This window comes from Mytilus galloprovincialis, chromosome 3 (genome assembly GCF_965363235.1).
Source record: "Mytilus galloprovincialis chromosome 3, xbMytGall1.hap1.1, whole genome shotgun sequence".
NCBI classification, from domain to species: Eukaryota; Metazoa; Mollusca; class Bivalvia; order Mytilida; family Mytilidae; genus Mytilus; species Mytilus galloprovincialis.
In genome coordinates, this window is record NC_134840.1 from 108,214,581 (window position 1) to 108,238,371 (window position 23,791).

General features: G+C 30.9%; 1 protein-coding gene across 1 annotated transcript in view; it reads right to left on the minus strand.

The window, feature by feature from the left end:
* Positions 1 to 23,791, minus strand: part of LOC143069743 (tRNA (32-2'-O)-methyltransferase regulator THADA-like) — a 61,655-nt gene that overhangs the window by 36,622 nt on the left and 1,242 nt on the right. Inside the window, exons 3-4 of the mRNA XM_076244517.1 lie at positions 23,184 to 23,224; positions 21,908 to 21,980 (exon numbers count right to left, since the gene is read on the minus strand). Coding sequence (XP_076100632.1) covers positions 21,908 to 21,980; positions 23,184 to 23,224 — 114 coding nt within the window. The remainder of the gene's footprint in view (positions 1 to 21,907; positions 21,981 to 23,183; positions 23,225 to 23,791) is intronic.

Below are 23,791 nucleotides of genomic sequence, written 5' to 3' on the forward strand. Positions count from 1 at the left end.
ATTAATAAAAACCACATCATTTGAACTTGGTTGAATAGTTGTCTCAAAGGCAATCATACACCATCGCCTTATTTTTGTGGATAGTTGTCTCAAAGGCAATCATACCACATCGCCTTATTTTTGTGGATAGTTGTCTCAAAGGCAATCATACCACATCTTCTTATTTTTGTGGATAGTTGTCTCAAAGGCAATCATACACCATCGCCTTATTTTTGTGGATAGTTGTCTCATTGGCAATCATACCACATCTTCTTATTTTTGTGGATAGTTGTCTCAAAGGCAATCATACACCATCGCCTTATTTTTGTGGATAGTTGTCTCAAAGGCAATCATACCACATCGCCTTATTTTTGTGGATAGTTGTCTCAAAGGCAATCATACCACATCTTCTTATTTTTGTGGATAGTTGTCTCAAAGGCAATCATACACCATCGCCTTATTTTTGTGGATAGTTGTCTCAAAGGCAATCATACACCATCGCCTTATTTTTGTGGATAGTTGTCTCAAAGGCAATCATACACCATCGCCTTATTTTTATTTTTGATAAGACATTGACTGATGTAGGTAAATAATCAAACTGCTATAATTTTTTTTCCAGAATCCAATATGGTGAAAGAATATTTGACATTTAGCCAAACAAAAACAAAAACAAAAACAAACAAAAGCAACTAATTTCAGATCATTCCTTAATCTTGAAATTAAACTCAAATGAACACCGTACTGTGGTTCAACTTCAGGTCTGGGCTTTGCTCATTGTTGAAGACCGTACCTCTAGTTGTTAATTTCTGTGTCATTTAGTCTCTTGTAATGGGTTGTCTCATTGGCAATCATACTACATCTTCTTATTTATATTTAGGATACAAAAAACTACTGGAAAATATAATACAGCTTTTGGTTCTTAAGTACATATAAGATTATTGTGTTTTCGCTATTGTCCCTCAAACAAAGTTAACTGTAGCTTGGTTTTGCTTTTCATTCTAATTCCTTTTTAGCCATTATAGGTCAGCTCCTTGAGGTATTGAAGGATCTATATGTCCCTGTTTTGAGCATTATTGATAAAATTATAAATCTGGGAAAGCGCTTCAGAAGTGTTATTTTCATTATAAAAATCCCTAAAGGCTACATGGCTTGCTAGATGGTCCTTGCTGTTCTCTTTAGGGCCCATAGTTGTTTATGGTCCACAAACTTTAGCAATTTCGTTTTTCCAAGTAATTGATTAGAAGCATAGTTACCTGACAAAGTTTATTCCAGAAGCAGGTGTTAATTGTTCACACGAAAATCATATCATAATCCTCTCTGCTGATCATTTTAACTTATATTTCATTTAGAAAAGGGTGCACCTGCACTCGATTCATTGTCTCTTAGAAAACTGTTTTAAACTGCACTTCATTATTCAGCATAAAAATCAGACATGCTAACTTGGCAATATTATTTACTCATTATCCATGCATCGAAAGATTTATAAATTTTAGAATATTTTACCCCAAACCCAAGATGATGCATACAAAATTGCTTTATCACTATGCCTGATTTTTATAAAACTGTTTTAACGATTTGTCTGAAATGATCTATATTACGACCTATGAAACATTGCGTAACAATGCAGAGGTCGTTACAACAGCCCGTTTGTATAATTGTTGTACCACCCAAATACCAGCAGAATATTAAAAACTAATAGTGCCAGAAGCCTTAGTAAATCCTGGTTTTATGGAAATTAAAGTGTTGGATGGTTGGCATTGGAGCATGGGCGATGCTATGAAGCATTACAGCAGATGCAATATTAACAACATAACAAATGTTGACTTAGTAATTTACTAAATATTTTAACCAGGTCTTAATGTCTGATGGAGTTAACAAAAGGATACCACGAAGAAATGTTGATGATGATGTTGTTACATATCAAATTTACTTTTTTATTTTTTTTTCATATTTTATGAATCATACTACAGTATTTGTTTTTCATTTTCACAATCCTTTTAATTTATTTTTTTTACTTTTTAATCTCTTTTTTTTATGATTCTGGATGTTTTCAGTTCCACATTTTACATGTATTATTCTGACTTTATCAAAATAATTTTATAAAAATCCTATTTTTTTTTTTAAAACTCATCGATTTACTTTATTTCTTTCGGTTCTGAAGAATGTCCTGATTAGTTTATGAATAAATATCACAAAAAGCTGGTCACATGCTACGATAAATATGCCTTAAAATTGTTAACACCCAAACTAATCCCATCCCCTCAAAAAACACCAAACAAAGCTGTATGTATTACTGTCAGTTTAGAAAAAAAAAAATTTGATTTAAAAAAAAGGCCTTTTTCGCCTGTTACTTAACAAAATTGAGAATGGAAATGGGGAATATGTCAAAGAGACAACAACCCAACCAAATGCAGAAAACAGCTGAAGCCCACCAATTATGTAACACAGTGAGAGAATAAATTAAAATTAATTAATAAAAAAATAATATAAATAGGATAGCTGATTGCTATTCCATTGAAAAGAGGTGAATCATTCCATGGAAGTATTATATTACTTCCATGATAATTCTAAAGAAAATGTAAAAAAAAATAAATTAAAATATCAATGAACTTTAAAAGTGTCTGACTTTGCTGTAGAGAAAGACATTATCATTTTACCCAGCTTACAGCTAATTGACAAATATTCTGACGGCCTTGGCGATGACACACTGGGTACCTAACTTATTGACTGTACAGTTGTTACAATTAATGACTTGTTTACAATTTTAAATTGAAATGCAACATTAATTTCCAACCAATTAACCCAATTTTAATCAATACACAGATTCAGTTTGTCAGTGAAAAGACAGGTGCCTTGGCCATCTGGTGGGTCAATTATCTCCCTTGCCAATACCATCTAATTGGCAGGGGAGGTAATTATAATTACCTGTTTGTACCTATATATCTAGAAAGTGAATGATGTGGTCAGCTTGACCACTAGTTATATAGCTTTAATTTACACAACTTCCTTGATAAAACTGACCCTTCCTGTATATTTATACAATAAAATTGATTTTTCTAATGGTCAAGGATTGTTATTGTGTCTTGTAATTAAAATCCTTGTTCAAGTGTAAAAAGGTGAAAATTATCATTTTGATATTGATTACCTCCCCTGAATGCTGTAAATGCACATTTCAGGTGTAAACAACATCAACACCTACACTGATTTGAATTTGATATTACTAATGATATTTTTTAAGATTTTAAGAGGTAATGGCAATTATATATTTATGTGTTAATTATTTATGTAAATAAGTGCAAATTACTATCAATTATATATTATTGGACATTACAACTGAGATGCCTTACCTATTTTGAAAGCTAAATGGAAAGGTGTAAATTAATTATTAGACTTGAGGTAATGTATTCTTGTCTTTCACACCAGGTTGTTTGAACCTAATTTTTACCTTTTTTCACCTAATGAAAGGGAGATAATTTTTTAGCTAGCATGTTAATTTCTGATCAACAATGTGTTAATTACTCTTTCATTTCAACCCAACATATGTGTGTTTATACTTATGATTCAATGAAATCAAAACAATTCCTTAGTGACACACAACATTTTGTGAAAGAAAATAGTTATATATCGAACACATGTAAATGAATATTTGACTGCAGTGAAATTTCAATCTTTAGGAATAGAAAAAGTCATCTACTCAAAATTTACTTTATAAGCTAATATTACTGAAATTCAAATTTATTTTCTCCCTCTTTCCTCTTTAACAATGTTTGCTATATTTTATTCCAAGTCACATGTTATACAGAAGTCAATTATTTGTTTACACAAATTTTTTCTCTCTATTCTTAACATTCATTTTTAGTTTGGGAACTTATTTTATAATTATTCAATATCATCAGTATATACTTCAAAGCTGGTCAACTTCCACACAAGTATGTTTACAAACAAACTTCCTTTGTTTCAATATGAATCCTCTTTGTTTGTGGTTAACCTTGCAGCTTTGTTTCAGCAAGACATCTCTTTGTTTAGGGTTTACTTTGCAGCTGTTCAAAGAAATCTATTAATTAATTGAAGTAATTAAATATAGATCCATGTACGCTGCATCAATAACAGGGAACATTGTAAGAACTATATAATAGTCATAAAGTCAAGCAAACATCAAGAAATTTGATAATTAACCAAATATTTTATGAAGTGTGCAAACTGCAGGGTGTATGAAATTAACCCTTAATTACCTCCCTTTGCTGATTACTTCCCCTGCTGACACACACAAGGCCAGTAATTAGAATTACAGCACCATATCAAAGGAGCCTTTTGAAAGAAAAATTGATAGCAATTTTATGTCCTGGAAAATCAATTTGTGAATGTACTTACATGGGACATTAGACCAAGGGAGAACCTGTTATACTGAAGGGCTTATCATCTGACTCCTTAGGGAGTCACTTATCATTTACTTTCCCTAATTAAAGATAAAAGGTTATCCATTCTATATAAGATATTACAAAGTTGAGTTAATTAGAAAAATTCCAATGGAAAAATGGAATCCTGTGTTGAATGACTCAGTGCACAAATTATATCTTTGGTGTGACAAATAAATTGTCCACAAGAATGACTAATAAATGTTCTAAAAGAATTATGCAATTTTCATGATGTAATATAAAAAATCTTTGAAAATAAAAAATAAAATCATGGCACACAAATTTTTCAAAATGACTACCAAATTAAATCCTGACTTTGTAAAGGTACATTCTTCAAGAGTAGTACTGGTTTAACTATGTTTTATGATGACAGCCATTGTGCACAAGAATGACTAATAAATGTTCTAAAAGAATTATGCAATTTTCATGATGTAATATAAAAAAATCTTTGAAAATAAAAAATAAAATCATGTCACACAAATTTTTCAAAATGACTACCAAATTAAATCCTGACTTTGTAAAGGTACATTCTTCAAGAGTAGTACTGGTTTAACTATGTTTTATGATGACAGCCATTGTGCACAAGAATGACTAATAAATGTTCTAAAAGAATTATGCAATTTTCATGATGTAATATAAAAAAATCTTTGAAAATAAAAAATAAAATCATGTCACACAAATTTTTCAAAATGACTACCAAATTAAATCCTGACTTTGTAAAGGTACATTCTTCAAGAGTAGTACTGGTTTAACTATGTTTTATGATGACAGCCATTGTGCACAAGAATGACTAATAAATGTTCTAAAAGAATTATGCAATTTTCATAACGTAGTATAAAAAAATCTTTGAAAATAAAAAATAAAATCATGTCACACAAATTTTTCAAAATGACTACCAAATTAAATCCTGACTTTGTAAAGGTACATTCTTCAAAAGTAGTACTGGTGTAACTAGGTTTTATGGTGACAGCCCTCAAATTTAATGAGTCTCAAAATATTCTTTCAGTTGAAGCTTTCTTGTCATAATAAAATATAGGGCACTTCAAAAGTGAAAACAAATCTACATGATGTCTTGAACCCCCAGAATATTAAACAACAGTCACTGCCACAAGCTCAGCAGTGGGAACACATAAAAACTTACCACAGGCTCAGTAGTGTAAACGTTAGGCAGACAACTCATGTAATCATGAAAAAAATAATAGTAATATTTTAGTCCTTCACTATGATTGGTCCACCACTTTGGTGGACCTGAACTCCTTGAGCAATAAAAATTCATGAATCATGGACTATCATAAGCACCCTCTTTATTCATGGACTAGGTTTTAAGGCATTAATGTAGTGATTCTAGAGGAGCAGAACAAAATGACTGAGTTATTAGGTTTACAAAGCAATTTGTTATGACTTTTGTTTCGAATGTACTGTGCCTATGTTATAAAAAGCCACAAATTTCAATTATATTTTAAGTTATTTCCACTTTAAAGACATGACATCCCTAACACTTCTTTATATTGACGAACATTGCTCTTTTTTTAAGAATATAAGGAGATGAGGGGCCCAGAGGGGGTACACATGTCAATGAGACAGCAACCCAGAGACAAAAATAACAAAACATTTAATGATGGCTCTTCAACAAAAGACAGGTTTTTATACATTTTATTATTCTCTTATTGTCCAGTTTTCATTATGTTTGATCATGTTTGTTTTGTCAATGTATTTGCCATAACCAAAATTGGTTTTTGTCTGTTTTGCAAATAAAGAATTATTATTATTACTTAATCTCCCCCCAGTCTCTATAAAAGTTGTGAAATAAATCATACATAAATAATCAATACCAAATTCTCCCAAATAACAAAGAAAAACCTTTTATTTTCAAGAAGTTCAGCAATTTACTTTACACAGCAAAAAGTTCAACTTTATAATAATTTAAGATAGTTAAGGTTCATTTGTCACTAATTGGAATTAAATTTTACTGACTTTTTCTTACAAAATTCTGTAATATCTGAGAAAAGTGAAAAAATGCCAAAAGTAAATTATAACTTTTTGACAATCATTTATGACTTAGGTTTCAAGTGTACTAATTTTCTCTTCAAAAATCCCTTCACAGTTTTAAATGTAATATTTGAAGTAATTTACACTATAAAGAACCTGTAATCACTTTTTAATATCTTTATTTATACACTAAAACCTTTTTTTTTTATTGAATAAACAATTTTTATTTTACGAAATATTAAATCATTACTTTACTAAGTACTTTAAAGTACATAATACAAAGAACCGAAAAAAAAAATCTCTTCATCATAAAACTGCCAAAACTGTCATAACTAAGAGTATATAAAAGTATTTGTTTATATTCTAATGATCTTGCAATGCACTCTAGTTGTTTATTTAACAAAGACATTATCTACGAGTTCTCTGCTTCCCGCTGACTTAATTGAGAAAAAGCATTGCTTAATAGGATGACCAGGAATCTACAATGTTTTGTCTTATTAAAATTTCCAATCAAGCAAAGAATTTTGACGGCTCATTTTAACTTGATTGTAAACAAATACATAATGAAAGAAATATTACTAACAGAATGACAAAACTTTGGATAATTGTTTCAACAGTGATAATAGTTTGCTACTTTTAATAAAGTACAAAGTGTGTCCCCAGTCCCCAGTGTTGATCAGATCCTGGGTGGGGTAATAGGCTTATACAAATTATCATTACATAGAGCTTTGATGTATGGGCTTTGCTCATTGTTGAGGGCCATACAGTGACCAAAAGTTGTTAATTTCTGTGTCATTTGGTCTCTTGTGGAGAGTTGTCTCATTGACCACTATACCACATCTTCAGTTTTATAGACAGGCTTTGAAAAGTTTTTTTCCATAGACATTACAATTAGTTTTAAGTGATTGGACGATTTTTTAGAGGGGTAAGGGCACATATAACAATGATTTAATATTCAATTCTTAGAGAGCCTGGTTCACAGAAAAGAATATTATGGGCAGAAAAAGGATAATAGGCAATGAAAAATACACAACAGAGAATAATAGGGTGCTAAATATTAAGAATAGATGAAATAATAGGTATAGGTATAAAGAATAGGGTAAAAGAGGCTTATAACTAAGGAATACAGAAATGAGGGCATCCACTTCCCCACCCCCAGAGTCCCCAAGATTTGAAATACATGTATTGAAGTAAGGAAGAGACAGAATAGGAAATATTTTCTTACAATTGAAAATTGTTTGCTTAATGTTCAGTGACAAATATTTCATGCATACAAGAAGATAAGAAAATTCAACAGATAGATTTAGCAGAGTGTTGAATGGAATAAGGAATTGGAAATTTAGGCTGTTTTTTTTTACTAAGATGTATAAAATATTGAAGTAGTTAGGGAATGGGACTGGAGAATGATTGAAAAAATAAAATAAAAAATAACACACTGCCCTTTGGAAAAATTACCCTCCCCCCAAAAAAAAACCAAGAAAGTAAAAACACAAAAAAATTAAAATCTTTCAGATGACTAATAGAAACATTTTTTTTTCTGGTTTTTGAGTTTACACAAATGACAAATACTGTTGTAAATTTGATGAAGTTTTCTCATCGTAAATCAGTGTTACACTTAGCTTGTTCCTCATCTTAGAGATCTTATCTAATGTTCTCCACTGAGACACATGGGGAGAAAATGTAATGAAAAATGAAACTAACAAAATAAAAAAAGAAACAAAAACACTGTCAAATCACCGAGCCCATCCATCAACTATATTGTTTAAAAAAAAAGTTCTGATTCAACATGTAAAACTGTCATAGTCCTTCCATAAAGAACATTGTTAACAGTGCGAAAATACTTAAACAAGTGAAGTCATTCTGAAAATGACATCTATTAGAATGCAGGTCTGTGTGAGAGAGAAAAAAATAGAGAAACCCGAGATTAAGTGCCGAATGTCAGAGAGATAGGTGAAGATTGCAATGACTAAATAGTTGCCATGTATGCCACACTTAAGAATTTTAGTCCTAAGTGTCACCATCTACTGAAATACCATCAACTTGAGCGGTAATGTAGATTGTTCAAAGATAGTCTGTACCCTGGATGTCTATTCTAATTAACTATTGCATTTCTAACCCAGTACCATTCTATAAATTACATAACTTTTACTTAAGGATCATAATAATTTTTTCCCTCCATTTTTTTTAAAGCAGTGAGACATTTTTTAGAATTTTTAAAAAAAATTCTATAAAACAGAATGTTTAGAAATATTTCCCTTAATTTTTTTTTAAATGCACTGAGACATTTTTTTGTACCTTGTATATAAATTTCTTTCATCATGTTTCGAGGAATTTCCCCCCATCTCAAGGATCGCAAAAAGGCAACTGCATTTAGCTTGAAGATAATTACTTAGATAAAGTTTGTTATTATACAAAAGATGTTTATAACGCTCCACCACACATTTTCTGCACTTAGTGACAAACTTACTGAGAAAAAACATATAGATATAAAAATCGCAGGCCTTTCCCTTACAAAAAAAGTCAAGGCAAATTGGTTGCTGTTTGAAAGACATTCACTAAAAATCTGTTTTTATTCATAATTATTAATTAAAGATAAGGAAATCATACACAATATATATAAACAACCAGATAACATTTTTACACTCAGATTTTTAAATTTAAATTTAAATGAAAGATTAATATTTGTATTATCAAATCATTCATCTTTTAGTTGAGTTAAATTAACAGTGACTATCATAAGTCAGTCATTGGAACTTAAATGAGAGACAAATATTTTATTGGTGAGTTTGTAATTTTGTGTTTATTATATATCTTTTGTATAGTATTCTGTATTTTATTATTTGTCAAAATATATCTAATATAAGTTTTATTACTATAAAGTTTTGAATTTAACCGAGTTGCACTTAATTGGAGAAACTTATATCTGTATATTCATTAATTGCATAAGTATAAGTACCACACAAGAACAAAATTAACAAACAAGCTGTTATTGTAAAATGTGCAATAACTTTCATTTAACAAAAATAAAACCCCCAAAAGATTGCAAAAAATTGAATATTATTTACATATCTTAGTTACTTACATAACAAGAAGTCAACCACTATATATAGTCACTAGTTTTATAGTACCTGTAAATATCACCAAACTCTTATTTATCATTTGGGCTTTTTAATATTCAATTTTTTGCAATCTTTTGGGGGTTTTATTTTTGTTATGCAATTTATGAATATAATCTTCCCATTTGTATTATAAGATATGGTATGAAATTTGTATTTTGTTAAATACTTCAAAGATACATACACACACAAAATCTACGAAAATTGTAACACATAAAAAAACTTATCCACAGTAATTTATAAAAATACAAATTTCATACCATATCTTCTCTTTTATATCCATATGATTGTATTCTAAATTCTTTAAAACAATTGAATCAAGTATCTCCCAAAATCAAAATAATTGCACCAAGAAATTAATAAACCACTAATAAATAAATTTTGTGGTAAAATTCTTTTGTAGACAATGTAAACATTCTTGAAAGTTGTTCTAAGGGAGTTAACTCTTATAAAAAAAAATTTCATGAAAAGCTATAATTTGGTATTTTGCTGCAGTCTGTTTTATTACTTTGGTGTTAAATACTATCTTGACTGTTTAATTTTTCTATTTGAAAGCTTATGATGTGACTCTAATTTAAAAACTAAATTTTGCAAATTATTATTAGTGTTTTCTTTTTCTTCTCCTGAATATATCTGACCTACATATTTGATTTTATGCAAACATTTCCTATGAGAACCTTACTCTCAATAATTTGGTTGTTTTGTGTCACATAATTTATAAAATGCATTACTTTTATTTTTAAAATATAATGTTATTGATGCATGGGAAGTAACTCTTAATTAAAAAAAAAACCACAAAAGTTGTTTAAAGTGTTTTTTTTTTCTCTTTCAAGAACATATTTAACTTAGTTATTTAATTGCATGTTAAAAAAATATATCAGTCTGTTTATAAAAAGGCATTACTTTTATTTCTAATATATAATCTTCCCATTTGTATTATAAGTTGTTGGTGTAGGGGAAGTCACTCTCATTTAAAAATCAATTTTCACAAGTTATTTAAAGTGCTTTTTATTTTATCAGAATATATCTTTAATACTAGATTTTAAAATTTATGCAAACACTTTCTACTGATATATTGAGATGTCATTACTCTCTTTAATTTGGTAATTTGGCTTCATTCTGCTTATGAAATACATTACCCTTTTATTCAATATATAAAGGGGAAGTAACTCTCATTAAAAAAACAAGTTTCACAATGAAATACAAATGTTTACCTCTCTCCAGAATATATCTAACATAGTTGATTTGTAATGCAAAAACTTCTTATTGTTATCCCATTGTTATCCCTTTTCTCCATAATTCGGTTATTTGGCTACAGCCTGTTTTATAAAATACATTACTTTAGTATTTAATACTTTCCTTGACAGTTTGAACTCTATTCAGGAAACATAAAACATGTAGAAGACATGCTCGTAATATGCTTCATTGAGAACACAGTACGGACCTTTGTAAACAGATATTGCCAAAGTTTTCTTTTTTTAGATTTACCCCTCCGTTTTAATTAAAATGACTTAGAAGATTGTTAAATGAAGTACCTGCACTAGAGCTGCACCGAGGGTAAAATAACGGCAGGATAAAATATGACGAGTGTAAGTACTTTCCCATGAAATCTTTCTTAATTTTCACAACTATAATCACCACCAGATACATATAAACATTTGTATCAAGAGGGCAAACTGGTAAATTTTTCATGTATACATTTACAGATATCCAATTTCATACAACTGCATCCAGATTGATTTATTTATTTTGTAATATAGTGTTGAGGTTCAATAATAATTGGCGGAGGGTGTATCAAGACAAGTGGTCAGGGTGTCCTGTTTACATAGAGTGAAAGTAATACCTACCGATCGGTACTAGGACCTTATCAAAGTCAAATTATACTTAGTAGATAAAAATGTACCTACTGATCAGTACTAGGACCTCATCAAAGTCAAGTTATACTTAGTAGATAAAAATGGTTTATGATACTTTAACTGCTGATAGTAACATTTACTTCATTTTTTATAATTTAGGTTGGAAATGGGCTATCATATTATGGTTATGAAGTAAAAAGTGCACTTTACCAGACAGAAAAGTATAAGTGGCAATATTATAATTCAGGAGATCTCTCAGTGTCAGATCTATTCAGGATATTTTAAGGCAGAGGGGGATGGATAATTGCAGAACATGTTATTTTGCATAGCTAGGAGAAGATGCATGTATTGCCAAAGCATTATATTTATTTTTAACAAAGGTTACACCCCCACCACCCCAACTTTGCTGAAATATATGGTGATGGTTAATATATTTTGTTTTGCTCTCAATTGATCTCGCTCTGAATGGAATACAGGATATTTTACAACTTCTTCATCAAGTTTCTGTTTCTGTTCTGATTTTTTTTCGACCTTAATTTTCGTATCATGATCAACAGTGGCGGATCCAGGGAGTGTGGGGGTTCCGCGGGTTGGAACCCCCCTTTTTTATGTCCGATCAATGCATTTGAATGGGAGCATATAGTTGGAACCCCCCCTTTACTCTGGATTGGGAACCCCCCCTTTTTAAAATGGCTGGATCCGCCACTGACCAACCAATGGAATTTCGACCTCAAAATGTTTGAAGGTATAGAACTTTCTGCCAATGCTCAATGATCACAATAAAATTGTTTCATAGGAAGTCCATCAGAGTTGTCATATGATTGAAAGCAAATAAAATTGAGGATGGAAATGGTGCATATGTCAAAGAGACAACAACACGAGCAAAGAGCAGATAACAGCTCAAGTGCACAATGTGTCCTAAAGTGCAGCGAGAAAATCCTGCAACCAGTGCTGAGCATCAGCTGGTCCTTTAATTAAAATGTGTACTAGTTCAGTGGGCTTGGGCACATGATCATGAAGCATAAAGTGGGCTTTGGTCTGTGAAGGTTTCTGTCATTAGTCCTTTGTTTGGCATATATTTTAAAGTGTCCTTGGACATTCATATGTTATTAGTTATAATAACACAAAGCCACGTAGAAAATGTCATATACCACAATATTACAGGCGACAATTTTGTTTTGTATGTGACAACATGTCTCCTCCCAAAATAAACATTTTATAATTAAAGTAGATTGAGACAATAGCAGCGTTTTGTTTGTCAACATTGCGTGTGACACAAACACAACACCTTAAACCAATATCCCCTCCTATAATTTGTAATCAACATAAGTATGAAGAAACAATACAAGCGTTTTGTTTGTCAACACATAGCATTGCTTCCTGATCACACCTAAACCCGAGAAAAATCTCTGCAGTAATTCACAATCTACACAAAACCTCATTGAGATGATACCAGTGTTTTATATGTCAAAATGAAGCATGACACCCCAGATCACACCTTTACCCAAACCCCACTCACAGGATCCACAATCTATTTAAAACTATTTATAATTGAGACCCATGTTTTGTATGATGATAGATGGGATTTTATGAATTATCCAGCATGACCCCCTTCTCCCACCACATCGTAACTCCACTTAAAACAATCCCACCGTTTTGTTTGAACATTTATCATGATCCCCACACCACACCTTAGCCCTTTACCCCACTGCAGTTATCTTACACCAGAATAAACCTAGGACAATCCAATACCATTGTTTTGTTGTTCAACATTAAGCATCCCCCAACATCACACCAATACCCAATACCTGTCCTATAATCCTTAATCTGTATAAACCTGCTAAAGACAATAGCCATGTTTTGTTTGTCAACATTAAACATGACCTCGACCCCCTCCCCCTCATCATACCTATACAATTACTTGTCCTATAATCCTTAACCTGGATGAACCTGCTAAAGACAATAGCAATGTTTTGTTTGACAACCTAAAGCATGATCCCCACACCACACCACCACCTTTATCCCCTAACCCCTGCCTTTAATCCACAAATCTGGATAAAACTGATAATGACAATAGCAATGTTCTGTTTGTCAAATTTCATCATGGTCACACCACATCTAAACCCAAACATTGAGCATGACCCCCGCGCCCCTTATTCGCAGCTATACTCAATTGTTTTCTATAATCCTTAATCTGGATAAAACTGGTAAAGACAAAAGCAATGTTTTGTTTGTCAACATTAAGCATGACCCCCTCCTTCATTACTCCAATACCCAATACCCCTCCTATAATCCTTAATCTGGATAAACCTGATAAAGACAATAGCCTTGTTTTGTTTGTCAACATTAAGCATCATTTCTCAGAAAACAAAACATATCAAGCTTTGATGCATTCTCAGGATAAGTGTTAATCAAAGAAACAGTAAACAATTGTTTCTTTTGATGTCTGATGATTGACACTCCCATGGGTGGTCCTACCATCCCTCAATCACCAATCAAACAGTAGGAAGATTATTAACACCCTTCCATGTGCCATACATCCATCTACCATACACATTAAGACACATATTGTAAAAATTATATCTGAGGATGAGAAACATACAGACAAAATTTTCCCACCAGAGTTCAGTTCATTTTCAAAATACAGAAGATGTGCAATTGTAAACATATCTTAGAAGTCATACCACTGCTTTTTCATCATGTTTTTTTTTCTTAGAGTATTTTGTTGATTGATTGGGTAGACAGCTGTTAACGAAATAATTACCCACATTTACTTAAATTTCAACAAGTATGATGCAAGATTACAGTGCTTCCATTGTATAAAGATGTTGTTTTTCTTAAAAGAAAGGCGATGCTTGGCTGCCGTAACAATTTAAAATAATTAAGTTTGAATAAATTGGATTAGGAGCTCTTTAAAAGTACATCTGACCCCTGTTGCCAGACTTTATGAATATGATTTAATACATGGTATAAAAAAGACATTTAAAAACATTTTTTAATTGTAATTTTATATTTAAAAACAAGGTAAGAAGTCATGTCTGTTTTGAGGACTGACAAAAAATGAACATTAATAAATCTGAAGCAAGTCAGCTGGACTGAAACTTACATGTAAATTTAATTATTACATATGTCTAATGAATACATTATGATATATATATTTGTGTCATGTTGTATAAAAGCTTTGTTTAGAATTGGTCAACCTATCATTGTTCTCTTTTACGCAATAAAGAAACTTGTATTTCATACATGTGCTGAATAATTTACTCAAAGATGTAATAATTTACTGAAGTAACCACAAAACTTTTATTTGGCAACTTTAACCCCACAGTAATGGTCTTATTATTAGAAAGTCAATAACACTACAGACAACTATGGAAGAATGTTCAACTTAATATCCTATATACAGTGGCAGGCCCAGAGTGTTACAGGGGTTGGACCCCCCCCTTTTTTCTGACTAACAAAGGCCAGAGGCTTCTGACTTGGGACAGGCGCAAAAATGCGGCGGGGTTAAACATGTTTGTGAGATCTCAACCCTCCCCCTATACCTCTAGCCAATGTAGAAAAGTTAACGCATAACAATACGCACATCAAAACTCAGCTCAAGAGAAGTCTGAGTCTGATGTCAGAAGATGTAACCAAAGAAAATAAACAAAATGACAATAATACATAAATAACAACAGACTACTAGCAGTTAACTGACATGCCAGCTCCAGACTTCAATTAAACTGACTGAAAGATTATGATTTCATCATATGAACATCAGGCACAATCCTTCCCGTTAGGGGTTTAGTATCATACCATCATAACATATATGAGAAGAACATAACCCGTGTCATGCCAACAACTGGTTTTTGAATAAATGTGTTTAGTTCCGATGCAAAGACCCTATAAGTGAATCAATATTAACGCCAAAATATGCAATCTTTAATGACCTGACAACTATATCCCTTCTTAATAAGTCTATTCAAATGGATGCATTTGAATTGGAACATATAGTTGGAACCCTCCACTTTATCCTGGGTTGGGAACCCCCTCTTTTAAAAATGTGTTGATCCACCCCTGATGTAGATACATGTATGCTACTGCTTGCTTTCAATCCAGAGAATTCAGAAATGAAATATGTATAAAATTTATATAATTAGACAGGTAAAAAGGAATGGATGTAAAGTAAAGTAACACCAATGGTGTAAAACAATAAAGAAAGAAATGCATCACAGTTATCAGAGGAAATCCACTCCTTTTAAAATACTGATTACCAGGGGGGGGGGGGGGGTGGGGTGGGGGGTCAAGGATTTTTTAAAGTGAGGCAAATTTTTTGTTAACAATTTTATGGGGAAAAAAGGGGGTAGGAGTATGCCCTCTACACCCATTCTTAATCCACCACTAGGTAACATTGAAAGCAAACTTTGAATTTGAAAAAAAAAATTAGATAACATTAGGTTAGATCAATAGCAAATGATGGCAGTTACCTTCCCTTATTGTCATTTTCTAGTGCATTTCAATCAAATGATATCTTAAAATGCATGTAAGCAGAACAGGAAAAAAGAAATTAATTTCAGTTTTTAAAAAGTTTAATGTCTGAAATCCATGACAACTGGTATCTTGCAAACAAGAGAATTTTACAGTTGATAAATACTAACAAATATAATTTCAGTTTAAAAATATGATATCATAAGAAGTATAATAGTCCCAGGTCCCATATGCAATTTTTCCTTCCTCAATTATAGTTTCAAAGGTATTACTATAAAACTGCAGGTACTAACGCCAGTCTTAGTGGTTACTTACATACCACAATCATAATAAAACATGGCACTTGACCGACAAAGTAACTCACTCTTCATAACTAATAAGTAATACTAATGTTCCTGATCTAACAGGCACCATGACACAAAATCAACCTGACAGGTTTTGTTTATATTACCAGGGTGTTTTGACAGATCAGGATTGAGTTTTAATGAATGATGATTATGACTGAAATGTCAAAATTCTCTCTCACACTGACTGGGTTTATCATTTGGAGATACCAAGTCATTTAATTTACTTCCTCATTTCGATATCATAATTAGTAGATAGATTAATTATAGATGATGCAGGGCTAATGTCATTATACCTGTGGGAACCTATTAAGATTTCTGGCATGTTGTATTTGTGTATTCCTTCTGTCATCATGGTTTTGATGTGATAATGTATAATATATAAACAGATTACTCTGCCAATGTAAACTTATTCATAGTTAAAAAAATCATTTGATAGATAGTTTATTGTTTTGCTTGTAATATCATGAAATATAAAATCTCAATTAAATCAAACTGTAGATTCATCATTATTTGTGAGATATCAATTTTTCAAAAGTTTTTTTGATAAAGATGAAAACTTTGAAATGTTCAATGAAGAACAAATTTTCTTAAGGTTTGTACGAGGGTCCTTCAATTCTGTTTTCTGTAATTTTTTAAGTCATTTTTCTCGTCTTTTTTTCCTTCATATTTGCCTTTATTCTGCACATTTTACTCATCATCCTTTTTTCTGTAAACCTCATCCAGAAAGTCTAGCATGGGTAAAACATCCAGAAAGTCTAGCACGGGTAAAACATCCAGAAAGTCTAGCACGGGTAAAACGTCCAGAAAGTCTAAGCACGGGTACGTCCAGAAAGTCTAGCACGGGTAAAACGTCCAGAAAGTCTAGCACGGGTAAAACATCCAGAAAGTCTAGCACGGGTAAAACAGCCAAGTCAAATATCCACAAAAATTACAAATTTTTATCAATCCACAAAAAAATTGCAGTTAAAATAATCAATGAACCAACAGTATCTCTTTTCCTTGAATTTTGAATGTAAATCTCACTAAATTTTAAAAACAACCAAATATCTACATTTACATAAAGTTAGGTTACCACTGACCAAGAAGGGAGTGGTAACAATGTCATTTAGTGAAAGGACCATTTCCCCCCTTGGTTTTCAAAATGATAATGTTGATTTATTCTCACATAATTTAATTTTGGATGTAATGCGTCTTCTGATTGGCTGACGTTATTTCGTTATGAGCCCATAGACATAATTTAGTCATGTGACCGTAACGTCATCAACGTTTTTTCAAGGTTTTCTACGGTTTAAAATGGAATTTAGAATTAAATTATAAGAAATGACTGTAATATTTTTTCTGTCTATTCGAAATAACATAAAAAATGTGATGTACACTGTTAAATAACCCACTACGCGTGTTATTCAGTGTGCACCAAATTTTTTATGTTATTTCTTCATAGACAGAAAAAATATTACAGTCATTTCTTAATCAGTCAGTCAATTGATTATTTAAAAGAAATGATTCATTGATATAATGAAACATAATTTGTTTTTCAAGATTTATCCAATTTGTTCTTAATGATATCATAATTATTTTAATATTTAGATCATTATGAAGATTGTTAATCTCACCTGTTGCATTTCTTTGGGTTAAATTTATAAAAATATGATCAAAGAAAGATAACTCTAACAGTAGATAAAGAATACTGGAAATTAAAATTTATAGACTGGAACTATGTTAATTTTTTCTTCTTCAAAATTTCAGACTAGTATCATGCTAAATATTATTTCAAATAAAGGAGTGTGTTCGAGAATGATGCAGTAGCTTACTTTTGGAATAAAGGTTTAATGGACATAATCACAATGTATCATAGCTTTAACAATGACTAGGTATGTATTTTTGTATAGGCCATTTTTTCAATGACCTCAATAGTTAAAATTGAGAATGGAAATGGGGAATGTGTCAAAGAGACAACAACCCCACCATAGAAAAAACACAACAGCAGAAGGTCACCAATAGGTCTTCAATGTAGCAAGAAATCCCCGCACCCGGAGGCATCCTTCAGCTGGCCCCTAAACAAATATATACTAGTTCAGGGAAAATGGACGCCATAGTAATTTCCAAATTGTACACAAGAAACTAAAATTAAAATAATACAAGACTAACAAAGGCCAGAGTTAGAATACATCATAATTTTTCATAAAAAAAGATAGAAAAACATGTAGATTTCAATAGGTTATTTGGACAGGAAACATATGTGTAGACAAACAAGATTTTTCTAACATTTTGTAAGTGATAACCAAAAAATTAGCCTACTACATTTAGCTTGTCCAACCCTGCACTCTATGTTTCCTAGGCTTTATTGTGATTGGTCAACTTGCACATAAATCTCTAAATTTTTTGGATTAATTTGGATGTCTTGCAAAGCAACACCTGTCTTGTTCAAATTTCTCATATTAAGATTCTCATGCATCTTAGAGGCATTTTTCATCTTTAAATAAAGGATCTAAAATTTTGGGCCACTATGGGACCATACAGATCATTCTAGCAACTTTTTGCTTTTCTTAAAAATTTCTATGGATGTGTAACAAAACGAAAAATAAAAAAATTAATTGAAAATACTTGTCACTTTTGATATCTATTTTATATACCATAGGAACCTTCAACTTGTGCGGAATGCATCATAAATTACGATATTAATCATAGGCGATTATATAACATATTATATTACATATCAGATACCGCAAAATAAACAATAATTAAATGTCAATTACGTTTACCTTGTCCAGAATCTAGGTCAGGTGACAAGTCTCATCAGCAGCATCTCTCCCCCCTGGCGCAGTAGAATAATGACGCCAGAGTATGACATATTTTACAAAATACATCACAATGTAAGGTCATGATGTGCACCAGTTTATTATGTCATTGCAACTATCATCTCATTAAAATACATGTCATTTTCTGTAAAGTGCTGATGACTAGATGATTTTAATTTCATATACATATGTAATTTTAAATATACATACATGTATATAGGTAATTGAATGCTCATTTTTAATGTACTAGCTATTTTGAATACCTTAAATCAATGTAACTTTTATTAACTTATTTGGACTTCTGGAAATAAGTACTAAAAGAGCATTTAATAAATAATACAATTGGATTTTAATACATGGAAATTAAAGGTTCCAATAAATATCTGCCTGGAACTAATGTTTTATTGAATAAAGAATTGATAATAAACAGCTGTAGTGTGACGGGTGTGATGTGAATTTACATATCCCATGATTCCTGTCCTAAAACACAGTCAAAGACGACTTTTCGTCAACTTTTATAATGTATCCCACTTAAAGCAAAGTCAAAGATGATCTAGTTCTAAAGCAAATTCAAAAGATGATTTATATAAACTTTAATCAAGTGTAAATTATCCCATTCGAAAGCAAAGTCAAGATGATTTTTGCCACCTTTTTTTACATGCATAAAGTATTCGATCTTAAAGCAAAGTCAAGATGATTTTTGCCACCTTTTTTTACATATATAAAGTATTCGATCTTAAGGCAAAGTCAAGATGATTTTTGCCACCTTTTTTACATGTATAAAGTATTCTATCTTAAAGCAAAGTCAAGATGATTTTTGCCACCTTTTTTACATGTATAAAGTATTCAATCTTAAAGCAAAATCAAAGATGTTTTTTTGGTCAACTTTTGTCATACATAAAGTATCACTTCCTAAAGCAAGGCCACAGATTTTCTTTTAATCAACTGCCATCTTACAAAAAATATTTGCAAGGCTTTTAAATCATAAAAGATTTGATCAGGATATTTAGTTTTCTGTGTTGTATTGGTTTCTGTTTTGTATCCTAGGACTTCTAAAGGCAACTCTTTGTTTTGGGGTTTGATCATTGTTGAAGGTTGCATGCTTACATCCTGGTTCTTTTTGTATTTATATGGACAATTGTCTCCTTGGTAATCATACCTTCTCTCCTTGTGTTATATTGAGATAGGGAAAAAGTTAAAAAGGTAGGCAACCCAACATAACCATAAAAGCAAAAGGACATCTAAAGTTCAACAAAGACAAGTGTCAATGTCAATTGCAGGATCTTTTATATATCCTGTATACAAATACGGAGATGTGGTATGATTGCCGAAGAGACAACTATCCACCATATTTCCAATAAAGTGGATTTAAGCAATTGTAAACAACCTAAGGGACTTCAACAAGGAGATGACGGTTTTGGAATTCGTGTCAAATGTTTTCGGACTCCTTGGTGTTTTTCCATATAATTCAAGGTAAAATATTTTGTCCCATAACAGCCATTTATTTTTTCATATAAGACTTAATAGCCCATGAAAGGTCATTTACCAAAATTTTAGTAGATTCTTGATTTTCTTTCTTTTGTTTTGAGACCCAAATAATATCAATGCAAATATAAGGTAAAAGTCTGAGTCAGCCTTTTTCCGCCATATTTTAAATCCAAAATATCTCGAAAGGAAGGTCCATGACCTATCAATATTTTTAGCTTATATTTATCCTTAATTGATGCTCTACCAGTTTAAAGTATCAATTCTAAATTCTTGATTTATCAATTTTCACCTAACCTCACCTAAGTACATCCTTAAGGTCTAATTTATAACAAAACAATCAGTCAAGAATAAATTCAGTAAAAAATCTGTCATTAACTTAAAATTCTGTCATGAGGAACACATTACAGTCAATGATAGGGTTCCAGATTGGGAGTTATCTACCATGACTAATACACCATGGCAGCAAAATGGTTCATTTTGAGGGATATCTTTTATTAAGAACTTTATGATGGAGCAATTGCAAATTACAGTAATAATATTTCATAATCAGGATATCTGTGGCAGCTAAGATTTGTACAAACTCATATGCAAAGAGGGATAACTCTATTCTTTCTACAATGAAGAGTGTTCCAAAGAACCTTACCAATAATGACAGCCTTTATCTTAACAAGATTTACAAGCTAGTTTACATTGTGGTCTTGTAGTATATTACAGTATTAAATTCATATATTTCTTAAGTAATTTTTCTTAAATATGGAGATACACATGTACCAGTAGTATTAATTTAGAAACTAAAGATTATTTAAATCATACATTTTGTTTTTTCAGTATAACATTTGCTCTACAGTTTTACATAACTATATACAGGTGATTTTTGAATGCCAGTGCTTAATAATTTTATAGATTTTACTCACAACATTTGTTTGTTTGTTAGTAATCGTTATAATTTTGTGTGATTGCTGATCACATGAGTCCGTGCATAGAGGGACACTTGTCACATGGGCAGTGCCTGTGGTAGCCCAGATTTCAACTTTGATAAATTTGAATGCATTTGTATTACATGTAGAATAAATTTGTTTTGTTATGTTTTGGCCCAATCTGTGTAACTTTTAAAATGAGCCTTTGAAAGATATAAGAAACTAGTACTACATATCTGTACTGTTTCATGAGCACAACAAATTATGTAGCCATTTATGACTTGGCAATCATACCACATCTTCTTTTTTATATTGCTCAAGAAAATAAAATAAATGGTGTTTTCTTGACCAGACTGAAATTCTTTTGCTTCAATAAAACTAAAAACAATTATTGCAAAGTATTATAACCATATGCCAGCTTTTCATTGATTTGATTTACCCACCAACCACAATGTTTGGTGTTGAAAATATTACCCATAATGCACTAGATTCTGGAATGACGAATTACTTATGACATATACAAATATCATACCTTTGAAACATGCTTCAATAATGGTTCAACTAAGAATCCTGTCAACTGTATGACCTCTGACCTAAGTTCATCTCTACAAAAACAATATTTTTCATAAAATATAGCTGGGTGAAAATAGAGGATACTTTAGACCCTTAGAAGAAAAAACTACTATTTATAAATATCCTAAGAAGTGATTTTACTTAAATAGAGGTTAGTCTCTCAAGTACAAAAAAATATTACAAAATATATGGACTAAATTTGTTGTTATGCTTATTTCTTTTTGACAATTATTTTGTTTAAATTTCTTTTTTTATACTTTTATTAACTTGTCTTTGTATCTTTTTAGTTCACTTTAAATTAAAAATCAGGAAATGATTGCCTAAAAAGATAAATGCCAAAGTAGCAATACTGTAAACCACCTTATTTCTACAGATACTTTATTTCGAGTTTAACCTTTTTTTAGTCTACTTCACAGCTATATATTTTCTCGATTTTTGAAATTATCTTGAAGCTGTGCAATAAGACAAGATCCAAGTATTACATATTGGTGACAATTCATATTTTTGTTATTTTTCTACTTGTAAAACTTGCTAAAATTATTTAAATGCGAAATTACTTGGTTTACAGAAACTTGAATGATCTAGAACGCATCACTTTTTTCTAAAATTGACAATTATTTTTCAAAATATTTGATTTATCTTTTAAAATTATAAATGAAAAATCTTGAAATGAGAAATATTGTACTTCACATGATTCAGTGGTAGAATCTATATTACCACAACAGCTTTAAATACAGCAACTCAAAGCATTTTATCAAATCTTGTGATTCTTTTAAAGTCAACTTATTGTTCAAAGTAAAATTATTTTTGACTGGATTTATGAACCATTACTAAAATGATCATTAGATAACTAAAAATGCAGAAGGAGATTATTCAATATGCTAATTAAAAATATAACCCTTCATTTCTTTTTTCTTCATATTTTCAGTCATTAATGATTAATTGTGTATCTTAAGGTAAACAAAAATTCTTCCAATATATATACTTTTTTTACAGGTACCAACTGAATCTTTCCCCACTTCTTTTTTTGTGTAAGTATTGATGGTGTTATCTTTCTCAGACATTTCTTATAATTTAATTTGAGATTGTTGCAGGAAGTTGTGATATCTTAAACTGAAGAAAAATTGTAAGCAACCACACAATACAAAATATTTGAGATATTAAGCACATTGAAAAAAAAATCAAAAAAATCAACAAAAAAAATCAGAAAATTATAAACATAAAACCCAACATACCTGGAACAAGTTTCAATGAAATCCATACAAAGCTGGAAAAGCTGAAAAATAAAATTTATAAAATTTAAAATCAACAAATAAGAAAAGTTACAATGTATATATATGCTCTATATGTGAAAATTAAAGGTTTTGAAGTCAAAAGGTCATTTAACACTAGAAACCCCCAGTTTTTTGTGGGGTTTGTGTTACTTAGTTGTTTATTACTCTATGTTGTGTTTTGTGTACTATTGTGTACTTTCGTGTCTTTTAGTCTTTTTCTTTTTTAGTCATGGTGTTTTCAGTATATTTTCGACTAATGAGTTTGTAAGTCCCGCTGATATCTTTTGCTCTCCTTTGAGGATCTAGCAAACACCCAGAACACCCCCTGGATCAGCAATGATATAAATACAATTACAAATTTGGTGGGAACAGTTCTTTCTAGATTTTCTATCATTTAACCTTGGTAACTTTTTCGTTAAAAAAAATGAGTTTTAAAATGGATTTTATAAAACTACGAAAAGAAAAGCAGGAGTAAGGAGTCAATATTTGACTGGCACCACATAGATTATAAAAGAGTATTCTGAATATCTGACAAAAACGTAAAAACGTAAAAACCAAGAGTAGAGAAC